Source organism: Medicago truncatula, chromosome 3 (assembly GCF_003473485.1).
Source record: "Medicago truncatula cultivar Jemalong A17 chromosome 3, MtrunA17r5.0-ANR, whole genome shotgun sequence".
NCBI classification, from domain to species: Eukaryota; Viridiplantae; Streptophyta; class Magnoliopsida; order Fabales; family Fabaceae; genus Medicago; species Medicago truncatula.
Genome location: NC_053044.1, coordinates 45,125,080 through 45,142,850, shown reverse-complemented (window position 1 = coordinate 45,142,850; position 17,771 = coordinate 45,125,080). Strand labels below are relative to the sequence as shown.

Sequence of the window (17,771 nt, the reverse complement as noted above, 5' to 3'; positions counted from 1 at the left end):
CGATAAGACTATCTACAATAAAGCACTTTATTTTGGGTGCTTACGTACATATTTTTATTTTATATTTTGCAATTGTGTAATTTAATAAACATCTAATTTATCCAACCCAACACCTCAAAATAAGTTACCAAATGGGTCATTCAATGGCATTGTATTTCGACAAATTATGTTCCTTTTTATACAATTTAATAAGTATAGGCCGTAAAAAATTGAAGCAAAGAGTGTTTCCAAAGTCACCATTATCTAGCCGGGTGCCAAATAGATGAAGTAGATGCTTTAATATGTTTGATTTATTGATGGAAAGCATTTTAAAGCATGTTTTGCGCCAAGGCAAGAAATAAGTGAAATAACTGCTAGCATAAACAATTCAAATAAACTACTACATATTCAATGATTTGCTAGCTTGATTTTATCTGAACTTTTAATTACCAAAAAGAAAGCAATTCTTTGCAGATTCAAGTGAAATGACTGATCATATTCAAAACAAACACAAATCAAACTTCACACCAGAAAATCCCTCCCTGCTGACATCTATGATATTTTTATTTACTCCATCAATGCAAGCCATCTTTTCATTTTCTCCATCTATGCAAATTGCAAACAAACATTGCGAGCTAACATTTATTCAGCGTCTGCATCAGATCATAATAACCTTTATGAAGCATGTGCTACGTGTCGTTGAGAGCTCATCCTTGGACTAGGAAAAGGATGAACATTTTACAATATTTTTATAGGATGAACCAACAAAAACTCAAGCTTGTGTACAGTTGCATTCACCATTGCTTCATACATAGTTACAAAAAATTTCCACAGGGACTACTTGGCTGATTTTATGCACCATCGTAGAATACATACAGCCCAACAAGGGTAAGATATAATATGTGCACCCCTCAACAAACGGTAGTAAAAAATTGTGTTCCATAGTATAAATTAACAAGCAGCTGGTCTCAAATGAGGCAGAGAAAAAGGCCACCTTCCTGTTATCACTAGGTCACGATTATCATTATCATGAACAAGAAAATTCACATATCTAGCCTTGATAATCGGAGGAAAAACTTGTGCTGATCGTTGATGCTTTGTGCAAACTTCATTTCTACTTTTAGCAATAGGGTGGATCCATGAATGCCCACTCAATGATTTGCTCGTATTGAGCAGCGGCCTTTTCCCAGGTGTAATCTCTCGTCATACCTCTTTTCATCAATCCCTCCCATGAAGACTTGTGTTCATTATATGTTTGAATGGCGTATCTTAGAGCCTGTCAAAATTTGATAAAAGTTAAACACGAATAGAAGATGACACAATGAAAGATAACAAGGCATGTGCTAGAAAAGCTAAAATCAATGTGCAAAATAGAGAGATACAATATTAAATTTTATATATTGAAATATGAAGGCGCTGCCAAAGGATGCTTATATATAAAAAAATAATGAATTTGAATGAACAAGAAATGACGGGCATGTAGACCATACTTACCACTAACATGCTCTCCTTTGTCAGTGGAGAAAACGTCCACCTGTTAATGAAATTTATAACAATGTCAAACAATCTGAATCGAGTTGTTTTGCTTGGACAATAGAGCTGTAAGGTACTAAGGTCTATTAAGAAAAATGCGACAATTGAATACTTGAACGGAAAAGAAATCCAAGTTCTTGAATAACAACATACCCCGTGCCTTCAGCATTGCATCCTTCGGCACCGCTTCCTCCAGCAAATGGATTAAAATTTTGAACAGTATCCTGTAAAACAACAAAATTAAACATGTCAAGGCAAAGAAATAATAATGAACAAGTCAACAACTTTATAATTTCTTGACTTACTCTTAGTCCCCCTGTTTCATGAACTACTGGTATAGTTCCATATCTCATTGCATACAACTGATTTAGTCCACACGGCTCGAACGTTGATGGCATTAACAGTATATCACAGCTGATCATAGAAGTAGTAAATTAAAAAGAGTGATTGATGCAGAAACATTGAAATCCAATAAAATACCGGAACATAAGATACATATATTGTGGATTTACCCTGCAGTTATTCTATGAGATACCGGAACATTAAATCCAACCCAACCACGAAATTTATCTTTATAAAGTGATTCTGTCGCTCTCATCCAGTCTTCATATATAGGATTTCCCGAACCAAGCATTACCTGAAAAAGGGAAAATAATTAGAGGCTGTCTAATATATAAAAGACCAATAATACAACATATAGTCCTATAAATTATAGAGGGCTCATATATACTCTGAAATGAAATTATTAATACAAGGAAAGAAGCTACATTATCAAAAATGATCATTTACCTGGATTTGTTACTGGTAAGTATCAAGATGTTTAATTTTTTTTTTTCAAAGGGTGTTTAAATATTTAATTAGCAGATAGTTATATTGTCAGTTATATTATCGTTCCTATAAAATTGAGAAAATGTTGATTTTAATCTCGATAAACATTTTATACATTTTTAGTCCTTAAAACACAAAATTATGAACTGACAGCCCTGGTAAGAGCTTCATGAGGGACTCAACACCACTTTTGTTAAGTGCAGAGATTTAAAACAAGCAAAATATTGATTGGGACCAAAATCATATTTTACCAATTTTACATGGATCAAAACCTATTAAACCCTATATTATCTTATACCCCAAGAGAGAACACGGATTGCAGATAGGTACCAGGAATCCAAGGACTTAATTATTTGTCACAACAAACGTATTTATGAAACTAATTCACGAAATCACTTACAAATTGAACATCGTCTTGCATAAGCTCTGGAATTGCCTGGCGAATCAAGTCAATACCTTTCTGGTAATCAAGTCTTCCAACGAATCCAATCTACAAGTTTCAGCCACGGTCAATACGAGAAAGAGTGAGCAAGAATTTTACCCAGTAGATAACATGAACTCACCACTGGACAATCAGGTCGTACTGGAAGACCCAACTCCTTCTGCAAGGCAATCTTACATTTCACCTGTCCATTGCAAAAAGTTAGGGTAAAAAAAGTTCAGCTAAAGATACAAGCGAGAGGTGATACAGCAAGAGACAAAATCAACCTTCCCAGAAAGGTCGTCAGCAGAATAGCTGGAAGCAATATGTTCATCAGATGATGGGTCCCATTCAGTAACATCAATTCCATTTGTGATCCCTGGTCAATAAAAAACCCGTCACAAGTTTGAGCATTAAGGTGCATCATTCAATAAAGAGTTAACAATATCCTAACAATTATCCTTCATCAACTTTGAAAAACGCCAGACTAGGCAATTTAATTTGTTTTTTATTAGTTGATTAAATAATCTCTACCACTACACTTATGACCAATTCATCCATTAACATTAACACAACATGCACATAAACAATTAATTAGAGTTTCATGTGCGAAAACCAAAGTCTGCAAACAGCCACTTCTCATGAACACAACATAGCAATTAGCAACTAATGAACAGAGGTGCGATACTGCAGAAATTGTAAGTTGCAGCGAGATTTTCTTTTTCTGGAAAGAAAAATTGATAAGAACTGGATCAGAAGGAATGGTTGAGCTGAATTTTTTGAGCAATCCTAATTTCAAAGTTAACCTACTATTATTGGTGAAAATGAAGCAGTGATATTGTCAAATTGTCGAATATCAATATTTACCACAAACACACCAACCAAATATGATCTAAAACTTCACTGGAGACCAGCATTTTCACTGAAGGGAATGAGTATAAACATACATCATCAATTTAAAAATACTTCAACCATAATAAATATTTCATTGCATGAACTTGAAAATGTTTGAACAAGAAAACTAAGGATAAAGAACATACCGCTCAGAATACTCTTTCTATCTCGTAGTATCTCCTGTAGACCAAATCCACCTTCAGTAGTTGTTATCTCCCAGGAATAGCCCTGGAAAAGGAAGGCATCCCTTTTAAGCATTCCACACAATAACACACTCATACAAACTGGAAATTCTATTAAACCTGAAAAAGAAAGTTACCCTGCCAAACCTTGGGGTCTGCACCCCCTGCATAAGACTCCAAAACCCCACTTAGGCTATATTTGAATGGAGGATTTTAGAAGGGAGGGCTTACTTTTATTTTCTAAATTAAAAAGGCTATAAAATAATTTTAAAATTATTGAGTATTACAATCTCTATTACAAGTTATAACAATGTGATGCAAGCTTTTAACAATTGGTGGGTGATTTAAAAACTTGTAGATTGAGTATTCACTATGAGGAACGGAGAGAAATTAGAGTAATTAACAAATACCCCAATATTTAAATAGATAAAACAACAGGAAGCAAAATAAGTGATATGAAGTATAATTACCTTGCTTACTGTTACTATCCGATCAGCAGTAACAATGGCGCCTTTTAGAAAATTGACAGCTTCGCCTGTGTCAAGAGCATGTGTCCTTGCCCAAGTAGGGAATACCCATCCCAGTGCTCCATACCATTCTTGAGGCAGCCCCAAATTGCTATATGTAATTGCAGGTTCCACTCCCTAAGACAATTACACATCAATTTATCAGCTTCTTTGCTGATTTAACAAGACTAAACAATTTAAAGATGTGAGGTACCAAGGCATGCCATCTAAGCATTTGTAACAACTTTTTTTTTCTTTGACAAAAAGATTTTGTAATAACTAATTATACATGTCAATACTATTGTATTTTATAGAGTTTCATTATATTTCAAAAGATAATTAAAATGAAACTGAATTTTTCCACGTTTATCATTCCCAAAATAAGCTAACCTTGACTTGGTTTTCTTACTAAGTCAATTAAGCATTGCCTTATTTTCTCAACTGAAAAATGGTTTTATCATGTGGCTATTTTTATGGAATATGTGACAGTCTATATTGGATATAATTATATGCCTTTTGACTTGGTTCATAATGGGTGGTTAACTAACTTCGTTTACTCACAAAACCCGTTCATCATTTTTCTATATAAAATCTGAAGATAATCCATTTCAATGTACAGCCAAGCAAATCGTGTTCAAATAATCCATTTCAATGTGAAAAGGGCCAATGAGATCATATTTTATATGGTTAAGAACTTCAAAGTAAATCCAACCTAGGGTCTGTTTGGGAGTTTAGGAGTGGAGGGGAGGGCTTTGGAAAAAGAGAAGTAGTAAGTGGAAGGAACAGAGGGCAATGCTTTGGGGAGTGTTTTTTTCTTCATAAGCCAAAATCCCCCTAATTTGGGGGAACTCAAAAAATGTATTGAGGGAGGGTCTTGGAGGGCTTAGATAAATTCTTCAAATTCTCTTCGTGGTTATCATACTTTAAAAAAAAATTAAAAATATATTAATCATAAGGATTCTCTTATCATTCTCTACAAAAATCACTCTCAAATAAGGTAAAAGATTTCTATACCTTTCCCTCTGTTACTCTCCCTCCCCTCCAAACTCCCAAACGGAGCCTAACAGGACGGTCCTTGGTTATTTGTTGTTTGCATAAATTTCAAAATGAAAGCAATATAAATGCAGTGATTAACGGGTGTTGATATGCATGTTCTATAACAGGTGTTTCAGGGCCTATAATCTAATTTATAGAATGTGGCTGGATAATTGTCAATGAGAGGCTACCAAGCTGAAGGTGTGTTGGTGAAAAAAAGCATATAACTGAACTAACAGAGACCCTTGTTCTGTATTTGAAGTTCGAAAGCTCATTTGAGAAAGAGTGAAGATCAAAGTATGCTGTTATAGATGCTATTCCGAGCAACACCACCAAAAAAACTAAATAAATAAACATATGGATTAACTTACCTGGTGTGCAATATTGTGAATCACTAATATACTACGTGCATCCTTATATACCCCATATGGACGATACTTTGATGCCAAAAGTCTGCAATACAGTATCAACCCAGACAAATCACAAGAAGCTTTAAATAAAACTTAAAATGTGAAAACCTACATACCACGAGGAAGCATAGTAAAAAAGTATTTGGAAATAAGAAAAAGTGAGGTCACCAAATAAATAGCAAATTGCAAGACTGCAGGTAGTCATTGGAAGCAATATAGGCTTTAAAGAAAATTATTTACTATAACATTTTAATAAAGAGAAACTTTGACAGATATCTTGCTTGGAAAAAATTGTATCTCGTCAATGGAAAATAAAAAGATTAAAGGTAGGCGTGCATACACTGAAACTAAACTGGCATGCCAATCATTAACGAGGAATAGGCATTTTTCTCCATAAGTGAACCCTCCCAATGGAAGCACTAATGGGGCTTCACATGCTGCATGGGAAAGTAAAGTGAACCTAAACTGCAAAACCAAAGGAGAAGAAAATTTATTATTATTCATATATAAAGGATGGAAGTAGAATGCTAATCTACCATCAAAGCTAGAAGTAAGATTATACCTGATTATCCTTAAACGTCCCGTGCTTGTCTCCATAAGGATTCCCTGGTCTATGGAATGAAGGGTGATCCACAAATACCTAAAAAAAGTGATGCAGTACAGAAGTGAGTATCAACACAGACACAAAGTAAACTCTATGATGCAAGAAATCAAATGAAAAAGCAGCAAATGTCTAGAACAAAAAGAAAAAAGACAGAAAAGGAAGTACTCACCCAATCAACACCTTCTCTATACTCATGGAAAAAACCAACTTCTTGCGCGCCTCCAAAGCAAAATACATTGATAGGGCTACCAAGATCAACTGCACCAGAAAACTTACTATCAGCGGCAGTACCATGTATGTATCTAGGAGAGATAACCATAACACGGTGGCCGCGACCCGCCAGTGCTATTGGCAAAGAACCACAAACATCTGCAAGGCCACCGGTCTTAGAATACGGTGCAGCTTCAGATGTAACAAAAACAATGTTGCGGGTTACTATAGTTTGAGCCTTCTCGTCTTCTGCATTCCCAATCTCTGGTTTTTCAACTTCATCGCTCCTTAAATTCCCTTGAGTTTCAGCAGTTTTCCCTGCATGTAATGCTCCCATAAAATCTTCATGACAAGTCAAAAATCATAACAACAGTGTAATTATTTTTTTTAAATGGTAAATGTTAGTAATTAGTTATTAGAAATATTAGTGTTAATGATAATCCTCAATACCTTATGTCTCCAATCTAAGTTCCTTCCATAAACCACCTTATCACTCCTATAACAATAACATCATCTTAGGATTGGGTAACTCAACCGGTTTGAACTAAGGATATAAGAAGTTGAAGGAGTTAGCCTTTTTTAACACGCATTTCACTGATGTTTCTTGTCTCCCAATGCAATATACTCAGTGACTTACTAAAGCTAAAAATCCTATCTATTGAGTAGTTGCGCTGTGCGTTTGGAGAATTTCTCACCAAGAAAATAAACTAGGGCATGTTTGAATTCACGGTGATATTGTCGGGAATCATAGTGAGCCACAACAAGTTTGGTAAAAGCTATAGTTTGAAGGTTGAACAAAAATGATGGTTGGGAAACCTACCTCACATACAAACATACACTTAAAAGAGCAGGAGAAAACATTAACATAATAAAACTTGGATATTGAATAGGGGAATTGAATAAGCCTAGCAAAAGAATTTGAAGTAGAAGATGGTAATAATGCATATGAAGATAGTAAGAATTTAGAAAATAGGGAATGAAAAGGAAAGGAATAGATACCAGAGGCAGAGGCAGAGGCAGAGTGAGGAGTCAAGCGAAAGGAAACAAGAGAACCAAAATCGTCAATCTCTCTGGATAATAAACGTCCCTCATCTTCTTGATCTTGATGACGGAGCTGTTGGGTTTCGTCTTCGAAGGAAATAGGTCCGTCTTGTGAAGAAACGGAAATAGAGCGTAAGGTAGCATTTTTGAGCTTAGAAGGGAAACCGAATTGAGGTAAGAATCGTGAGGAATTGGTGGTACTATGAGGATGAGGTCGAGTTGGAGCTGAAGATGCACGGGGATGATGGAGAAAAAGACGGGGGAGTTCTAGAGACTCCATGCGGGATTCGAAAGGACGAGAAGAAGACCAATGTAGGAGGAAAGGGATCACGAAGAGACAAATGAGTGTTTGTTTGTGTGGTGTTAAGTTAAGTTAACAAAAAGAGGTCACATGAGATGAGACTCTAATGAATGACGTCATGGAACTAGATATGGAAAGAGAAAAGCGTCAGATTCAGAGAAGAGAAATCGCTAAAAGTAACTCTAGATTTTAGCTTCATCGACATCAATTTTTTATTTAATTTAAATATAATATCCATCCTCAGTGAGTGATAATCCTCTACTGGTGCCACCGCATCTCAATCTCTTTTTTTTCTTGTCTTCTCTCTAAAACAACATATTATCGCATGTAGTTATACTAGGTATTTATTCTGGTATCTACGCGCGCCTACTTGCAAGTGCCGACATGGCCAAACAAATCACAAAACCAAATAATTTTACTTATAGGTGTTACTCTCTTAATCAAACAAAGTCTCTTGTTTTTTAATTCGGTTAGTAGAGATAATGCATGATATATGCAAAGTTTACTTGCCGATATATGAGAGATGATAATTTAGATTTAAGCAAATATAGCCGCAAATTATTCTCAAATGAAACCAGTAATCGAAACAATAAAAAACTCAAACATTAACTTTTTTTATTTTTTACCAAAAGGACAAAAACTTCAAACATTTTTCTAACTGACAGTGACACATAACATGAATCAGGATTCCTAATATTCGTTTTTGGGGAGGGATTATACAATTTCATCCACATTATACTGTCCTTAAATAGTAATAATTAAACTATTACAAATACATTCCCATTGATACATGCTAGTATAATTATAAGGAGGTCTATAAAATAAATAAGTATGTGTTTGTTTTGGCGTTTGACTACCGCCATCATGCCTTTAAGCACCTTCGAACGCGAAAATACAGAAGCTACAGATACAAATTGCAGCATCTGTTCAGACGTACGTCCACTATTGATCCACTGTGAAAAAACAGGCACTAAATCAATCAAATCTTGTCCAGCCATGACCTCCAGGGGGAATGGGCCAATCCTCAACACCAGCACCCAATATCCGTTTAGATTGAAGGCGAATCCCGTTAATTTTTGGGCTTGGGCTTCTTGTAATTGGATGAGCAGCAGTGGCCCCACCAGAGCCAGATGAATCATAGCCCAGCCCAGTAGGAGGACTCCGTGCTGACAAGCTCCAATAAGACCCAAACGACGCCCGATGCTTTGATGGGCCTTGACTTTTAATCTTGGCCTTTGCAGACTGTGTTGGGGCCATATAGCTAGGTACACCTCCACTGTGGTGTCGTTGGTGGTGTTTAGAGATTGGACTTAAATCACGAAATTCTTGGTTCATGAGGCCCATGTTTGCATGGATTGAGTCTCGTGGTGCAACCATGTCCATTTCAACTGTTTTTTCTTCAGACATGTCATCAGTGGGTGTATATGGTGGGGTCTCAAGTGGCCCCAACCCTAAGGGCCTAACATTGTTTGATTGTGATAACATCCAACGTTCCAACCAGTTCCAATCCAATTGGGCTCTTTCACGCTCATTGCTGTAACTTTCACTATCATCAACATTTGGGTCTATGTGCAAATATTGCTTCTGCAGTTGCTGCAAACAAAATTGTAAACAGTCAACACTATATGGTAATGATTCTTCAGAAAGTCATTCCTTTGCACGTGGCTTTCTATGCAATGCATGAATTGAGTCCGTTTTTGTGTAGTCACCAAGCATCAAATATGTTAAAAGGTTAAGCAAAGTACATGAATGATTTTTTACTTTAGTTTTGCAGACAAATATTAATGCTCAATTTGTTAGGGGGGTGGAATTGATTAGTTATAGAGATCTCTGCACCTACTTCACAATACTTCTTTAGCATCCTAACGATCCGACTACATCAGTACACCATCGGGATTTACATGAAAGGTATTCCATACGATTCATCTAAATTGAGCAACTAACTTTAGAGTATAAAACAAGTAATATGAGTTGGTAGACGGTAATGAATACATATGCATTGAAATAACACTTCTTCATTTTTTTCCACTCTACACTCTATTCATTTTAATTAGATGGGCCCAATTCTCTTGTAATTAACAAAACGTGATTTCTAAGAAAAAATGAATAACCTGGCAGTTGAAAGCGTATGGAAGAGCTTTCTCCTTATTCATTGTAGTTCCATGTTTCCTGAAATCAGTGTCCTTAATTTTCTGGCTACTTTGACGCCTATAGTCCCAACCATTTGTGTCTAACTTTGTCGTAGGATGTTGTTCCACTACTGTCCTCTCGTGTTTGCCATGAGTCAATTGGAGTCTGCGAGCTCTTACTCTTGCCTGAACCCTTACCAATGCTTGCATGCAACGCATGGTCATCTGTGCTTGCTTCCGCACATTATGTCCTCTCACAAGTGCCTGCAATCTCACTAATCCCTTCAAAGCACGCAGTGCACGTCGAGCCTATATACAAAATGGAACAGCTTATGAAAAAATAAGTAAAAGCTAAAGACCGGAAAACATAGGTAAATGCGAATAAAATAAGTTGTTTAAATGATTGAGTGTGTTCAGGGTTAAATTTTAGTTAATCCGTACAATCTAATACAAATACTTTCCATGCAAGTTTACTACAATGATATGATAAAAATCAATATGACTTTAATGTTCGAAGCAGGTAAAACCGATCATATATTGCAAGTGTCATTCATATGCTATTAATACATGTAACTGAAAGTTTGAAAGTAGGTATGGGTGTATGACATATTTATGGACCATACTGAACCACAGAATTAATATGATGCTACACTGTGAGTAGTATTAAATAATGATCAACAACTTTACCAAAACAGATAAAAAGAAGACTTACTAGGTATCCTCTATAGTAGGATTGAATTAGTATTGCTGCTTTTTCGACCTTAGAGTTACGTCCATGACCTGCCAATCTCACAACTCTAGCAGCTGCTTGAGCCGCAGCCACTGCAGCTTCAGCTGCTGCTGCTGTTGCTGCAGCATAGGCAATTGCATGATTTCTCTCTTCTGTTAAGGGTGTTGATGTGGTGCTTCCTTCATTGGTGATATCTGGTGAACTATATGCAGGAAAATGCTCCATAGATACCTCCTCTGCTGCTTCATGCTGCCAATTCTCTTCCTTTTCCTTCTGAAAGTGAAAAATGTCCCAACATAGATTAAGTCACTGTTTAGATAAACAACTTAGTTAGGTGTATATAATCGTCTATTTGGATGGACTAATTTGAGCAAGGTTGTCAAAATCGGGATTTTGCTTCAGGTCGAAAGAGAAGAGCAAAATCGATAATTGTAAAATCGCAACCAAAATCGAAGGATTTTACTCAACTACTTTTGTAGACTACACTTATGAGACTCTTTAGGAGAGCTTACGGAAATTGGCTAATGACATGTCTATAAGTTGTTTTCAACTTATTTTCATAAATTTTTCAAGATAGCTTATGAAATCGACTTTTAACTTATTTTATCTTATAAAAATAGCGTATATATAATCACTTATATGATAAGTGCTTATTCTCTAAGAGCTTATTTAAACTATTTATCCAAACGAACACAAAATTTATTTCAATTAGAAAACATAAGATAAAATTAAATTGTTTTTATATAAATTATAAGCTATTTTAGTAAGCTATCCAGAGAGCTAATGGAAATTAGTCGGAAATAACTTACAAACATACCATAAGTTATTTATACTCCCAAACAGTCTCATCAGTGTTTATATTAGTAAATATACCAATCCAAATAATCCTTCACTCATAATTAACAATCATTTGGAAAATCATCATGCATAATAATTAAGTAATTAACCAGCTGGATGGATTTGTTTAGCATGATGGAGATCTAACATTGGGAAACACATGATGATCAAGATGAATGATGTGATGTGTTAGGTTGTATGATAACTATGTGACAGAAACAAATACTAACAAAATTATGTGATACATGTTAAGTTCACATGATAGGGGACCATATACACGTATAATTACATACTGTATAGGGTTGCTGGTCCTAAAGGGAAGGTAGATTCATCCTTTATGTGGTTCCATAAAAGACAACAACTACAACTAAAAAGTTCATTTACTGTACTTATATGTAGGCGATGTTATCCTGTAGAGAAATGATATCATGACAACCATTTTGTGACAACCTAGGTGACAACTTTATCTCTCATACTCACATTAATTTTTTATTTTCTCTCTCTATTACTTTGTTTTCCGTATCACTATCTACTTTTTTTTGTAAATTAGTGATTGTCACAAAAGTTGTCACTCAAATGGTTGTTCAAATAACACATCTCTATCCTTTAATGTGAAAGGTACACTGCCATAATATGTAGCATTACTTATACTGCAGGTAAGCTTTTTATGCTTTCTTTTGGTTTCTTGGTGATTGAACAGATTAAGTGTCATGCATGACTCATTATGACTAAATACTGATTATTATGGCAGATTAAAGTCATAAAAAATAACCAGATTCTTATTGTCTATGAGAAGGAATATATTTTTTGGTAAAAAATAAATAAATTAAAAGACAGACAATTTTTTTAAACAAATGCTAGCCAGTAATGAAACTCAAATTAACATAAATGTAAAAAACATTTTGATGTAAAAAGCATCACTTAATGTGCAAATGACTAAAGAAATAAAATAAAATATGTTCCAAAAGAAATTTTAACTTAAATAATGAGCATTTGATTATTATGTTTGAGACTTGATCAAAATGGAAAATTCTAATTCAGTAAACAAACAAGTTTTGGTGAATGATAAGAAAATTAACATTGATTAATGTTTTCAAAAAGAAAGAAAGAAAGGCTCTGAAAAATACCTTGTTCTCTTGTAAAGTTGAGTCCTTAGAAGAAGACTTGAAAACTTTCTTCACAGATGAGAACCAACTGCTTCCTTTCTTACCCATCTGATAGGAAAAGCTCTGTCTCATCACATGACATGCATCAACAACAATTCAGACAACATGTTAGAGGAAACATTAAAAATTAAATAGGATTGTTACCTTGTCTTTTGGGACAAGGTGTGGTGGTACGTACACCTTATGTTACGAAGAGAATGTTTATGTATCTAAATTTGAGGGAGATGTGTTATGAAACAAACCTGTTTCTGAGATGAATGTTGGTACTTACTGGTCCTTCATGTATGGTGTTTGGTGGCATTTTTGAGATTCATGGGACAGTAATGTTTGGTCATTTAGCAAAGTGTGAGAATTCTGAAATCCTAATTGTTGTTATGGAAGATGAGGATGGTGAGGATACTGTGACAGAGCGTGTGTACATAATAAAGTCAAGGGATTGATTATTAGTAACTCTCATCTCATCGGTGGTACAAATAAATAGAATCCATATAAATAGAAAATTAAATTATTATTTTTATATTAGAGTGACAAGTAGCTTTCACTCATTTAGATTTTAGCCTTGCTCCTAACTCAATTCTTTTTTTTTTTGACTCGTGCTTCTTTCTTTGCCCACTTTCTTCTTCTTTTTATTATTATTTTTTTTTATCCTCCAACTCTAGTAGACGAATAATTTTGAGTTTCGATCTAATCAAGAATTGTTTCGTTAGAAATTGAACTCTTATTCTCTCAAATGATTCGTCCTTTGTTAAAACTCATTACAATTTTTTTGAATTTCTCCTTTTTATTTCTCATCACACCACTTTACACTTTTCTTTCACCATTCAAGGGTGTCACTTTATTATTCTAATAATAGTTTTGAATTACTTAAGCAAAATGATATATGTACACATCATTTTTATTATTAATATATTACATTAATACATCATTTTTTTTCTTCATAAATTTAGATGATGAAGTAAAACTAGATTATTGGAAAAGATAAATAGTTGATATTTATTTCGTTCTACACTTATGTACGCCACTCCATATGCTAAGTTATTGTCTACTTTAGGTGCAAGTCATTCACGATTTTGTCTTTTATAAAGAGTATCTTGTTTGATTGAGGAATGTGAGTGTTGCATATAAATTATTATTATCTTAATTCCCGAGCAATGTGAGATTTCACATACACTACACCGCATTTTATTGTATTTGTCCGTTTTGGACGTAATTCCTTCACAATTTTGTCTTTTATAAAAGATGTCTCGTTGAATTGAGAAATGTAAGTGTTCTACTTTCTATATAAACTAACATATGTCTCGATTCTTAAGTAATGTGTGACTTTAAAGTGTAGCAGAACAATATTTAACAATTAGAAACAAACAAAAATTAACATGCTTCTAATAATTTTGTAAAGGATTGATGTCAATCACTCTCGTAGTCACTTGACCAGAAGGAATCCATCTAATAATTGTTTCACACAGTAAAGTGTGAGAGTTATCGAAATAGAAGAGGCGCTCGTAACCTATATAGAGCATCCATACTCGATGCTAGCTAGTCTCACAATAGTTTATTTTCAATGCTCTAATGTTATTTACAATTCTCCTATTTACAAATGAAAAACACTACTCTTGGTAACCTTGGTACGATATTAATTATTCTTGCGGAGAAAGGAAGGGCCTACCGGCCTAGCTATGATGGCACAATGTTGGGCAAGATTTGGGTTGAAGGTTACTACTCATAACAGAAAAGTCGTAGTAGTTGAACAATTCATGTAGCCGTGTGTATCATAAATGGAAAAAATGTTTTTTTCTGTGATCCTGGAATCAAATAATTTCGTTTTTTTTTTTTTTTTTTGTTTTGTTTCTGGACATGTATTTTTATACTAGCCAGCCATTGATTTTTGTTTCTTTTATTCACGAGGCTTCAACGTAAAATCCCTACCAAAAAGAAAAACGTATAGTAGTAAAAAAAATTGTGTTAAAACATTGTACTGTAACATGGTATGACATTATTATTTGAGCGATGCAGTTTCTCTTTAAGAAATCATTAATTTTTATCGCAATATGCAGCAAACCATATAAACTTAATTAAGAGATCAATGCACCCTATGATGGGTGCTCTAGAAATAGAACATGGACAAAGAAAACAATTAGGAAAAACCTATTTTGGCAACTTCTTCGTTCAACTCACGAGACACGACCATGAGCTTCATCGTACCCTTACTTGCACGTTGTATACCCCACTGTAGCCGGCCCTGTCTATTTTTTTCTTTTTTATATCCAATCAATTTGCATGATCCCACGATAAATCCCTTTAAGAAAAATCTGCCAAACCACCACAATAATGAGTGATTGTTCCTCTTGTATCATGAGAATTTTTGTTTTTGTGAAGAGAGAAGACAAACATTATCTGAAAAATTATTCACACATAAAAATAAGAGATTCTAATCTATCTTCAAATTTGGATAACCATAGAAAATATTCATTATAATTAACCATCTCGATATCTCCAGTTGAACTAGACTTTATACACATATGAACTTTTTTTTTTTTAAATAATATTGTTAATATTGTGTTTTGGGGTGAAATGTCATTTAGAAAGCTACAAACATCATAGGCGTAGTAAATTTTGATTCAAATGAGAATTTTACTTCATCTGCTCAAGTGTTCTAAACATGTTATTCATGAAATCTTTGGATCTTAGTTCATATGACTCACCTTAGAGAGAGGATTACTTGATATGTGTATTGTAGGTCCTTAGAGTGTAGTGTTAAAGGACTTAAATGCACTATTTCCTTGACAAGTTTAGGATAACCTATAATTTATTTAGCATAAAAAAAGATCATTGTTAACTTGTGTTTTTAGGGCGCATGTTAAGCAACCTATAACAGTATAAATATTTTCATAAATTTTGGGATTCAATTAATTAAAAGTAAAAAAAAAAAAACAAGTGCATTGATTACAATAAAATATTTTTACTTTTGACTCATTAACTTGTATCTTTTTTTTTTTTTTTTAAAGAGATTTAACTTGTATCTTAAAGACGCAGGTTAGCATTTCTCACAAATTTAAATACATTTTTAATCTTCCTATTTTCTTTAGCTTAATATTTTTCTTCAACTTTTGATTCTCTCTATTTTCAAAAAAGACTCACAAACATTTAGTAGTTTGAGCACATTGAATCTTTCACTTTTTCATCATTCGACTTATTTAGCTCTTTAACTCAAAATACTAAATCAACCTTATTATATATTTCAATAAAATAACTTTTGACATGCATGCGGTAATACAAATGAAAACGAGTTAATTGTTGTTCAGAATTCAAATTTATTAGAAAAGATAGACCTCTTAATTGTTTAAACCTAGTTGAAGAAAAATCTCTCTTGATTGAGATGTTTGGCCAAAATTCTTGTCAGAGGTGATGTTAAAGGTTGGGGTTTCTGACATTCAAATTAATATTGACCCTCTCAGAGTTAAACTCTTGTAATGATACAAGTAAATATTTGGTGTGTTGATAATTACTTTCATGGAAGTATTTTTTTTTTTAACAAGATGATTTTTCTACACTGACGGTGGAAAATATTTTCATACATGCATCTAATCAAATTACTCTATAGTGTCAATTTTATAGATTAATTCCTGATTATCTTAAAAAATCTCTAGATGACATGATTTGACTGAATACATATGTTAAAAAGTTTTACATTATCCGTATATATAAATAAAATTCTTTTTGTGAAAATGTAAAACAACTGTAGATACATTTTTAAAATCTAAAAGTATATTGTTGTTCTTTTAGTAATAATTGGTGATAAAATTTTATTTTAGGGAAAATCTAATTTGTTATTTAATAATGGTTTGACATAGACACAACATGGAAATGTCAAAAATAAAGTTAACGTTATATTAACTCGATGTTGAGTACAACAAAAAGGGATAATTTTCTACAACATTGTGAATTAAGTAAGATTCGAACTATTATGATGATGGATTATCTAATCTTCTTCTTGAGGGTATCCCAGACACTGTCAAGGCTATATCATGATGGAAGGGTCCTTGCCCTTAGAGATTAAAGGCGTTGTAATGGAAGTTGGAAGATTATTCACAATTGCTTCCTCACTTATGACAATCATGTTCATCGCAAAATGCCACAGCCCACAGGTAAATATTTGTCCAATGTGTGTTTTGAGAATTGCTCAAGGATATTTGGAGCTTTGGCTTGCTCTCTGTAGATCTATATTTGTGTCAAATTAATGCATCTATTTGTCCTCTTTGGCGCTGTCTAGGTTGAAGAATTCATAGAGCCACTGATAGGAGTAGGACCATGAAACAAAAATTAATTGATTTATTAATTTGAATCATATAGAACTCAATGTGGAATAATTTAAATTATAGATATCACGATAAAATAATATCAAGTCGTTGTAGTATAGTGGTAAGTATTCCCGCCTGTCACGCGGGTGACCCGGGTTCGATCCCCGGCAACGGCGTTTTTTTTTAATTTTCGCTTTAAAATGGACATTCGCAAGTCAAAGTCACAGTTTAACATCAATCGTATGATTTTAATCTAGCGGTGCAGATGATTGCGAGCGCATGGATCCAGATTCCTAAATGTGATGATTGTTTCAATACTTGTTTATATATGCTTCATTTAATTTTACAAACTCATTTAGCCTTTTTTTATTTACTAAAAAATATATTCATTCAAAAATCTGACAAATACATATAGATTATTAAAAAAATACATAGATCATTCAAAAATCTGACAAATACATATAGATTATTAAAAAAATACATAGATCATTCAAGATTGCTAAAAATTGAACAAGGTGAATATGGAAACAAACCTACAACACCTAGATCAATATCAAACAATAATATGATAGCACTTACAATTTCTTTTTTTAACAAGCAAAAGGAGAAACGTTATTAAACAATCAAAACAAGTCCAACCAGCACAGATTGTATGATAAAGGTATAATTA

The 17,771-nt window shown here is 33.7% G+C and overlaps 2 protein-coding genes and 1 non-coding gene across 4 annotated transcripts; 1 reads left to right on the top strand and 2 right to left on the bottom strand.

Moving 5' to 3' along the window:
• Positions 1-372: 372 nt before the first annotated feature.
• LOC11421652 (soluble starch synthase 1, chloroplastic/amyloplastic) lies at positions 373-8,037 on the bottom strand. 2 transcript variants are annotated; one of them, XM_024779437.2, is made up of 15 exons: positions 7,602-8,037; positions 6,562-6,944; positions 6,351-6,428; positions 6,129-6,253; positions 5,750-5,831; positions 4,308-4,481; positions 3,802-3,883; positions 3,049-3,140; positions 2,904-2,966; positions 2,741-2,830; positions 2,025-2,149; positions 1,818-1,926; positions 1,666-1,736; positions 1,474-1,513; positions 373-1,255 (listed from the first exon to the last, which is right to left on the bottom strand). In XM_024779437.2, the coding sequence occupies exons 1-15, from the start codon at positions 7,921-7,923 to the stop codon at positions 1,100-1,102; spliced, it is 1,992 nt and encodes a 663-aa protein (XP_024635205.1). In that variant the 5' UTR covers positions 7,924-8,037; the 3' UTR covers positions 373-1,099. The 2 variants fall into 2 exon arrangements, with proteins under 2 accessions (XP_024635205.1, XP_003602259.1); XM_003602211.4 differs by having other exon boundaries at positions 6,562-6,920; positions 7,602-8,035.
• Positions 8,038-8,612: 575 nt separating this feature from the next.
• LOC11414346 (protein IQ-DOMAIN 1) lies at positions 8,613-13,276 on the bottom strand. The gene is made up of 5 exons (XM_003602209.4): positions 13,049-13,276; positions 12,768-12,869; positions 10,786-11,076; positions 10,056-10,382; positions 8,613-9,537 (listed from the first exon to the last, which is right to left on the bottom strand). The coding sequence occupies exons 2-5, from the start codon at positions 12,852-12,854 to the stop codon at positions 8,920-8,922; spliced, it is 1,323 nt and encodes a 440-aa protein (XP_003602257.2). The 5' UTR covers positions 12,855-12,869; positions 13,049-13,276; the 3' UTR covers positions 8,613-8,919.
• A 3,929-nt stretch (positions 13,277-17,205) lies between these two features.
• On the top strand, positions 17,206-17,277 carry TRNAD-GUC (transfer RNA aspartic acid (anticodon GUC)). The gene has a single exon. It is a non-coding gene; the product is annotated as a tRNA-Asp (tRNA).
• The last annotated feature ends 494 nt before the right edge of the window (positions 17,278-17,771 follow it).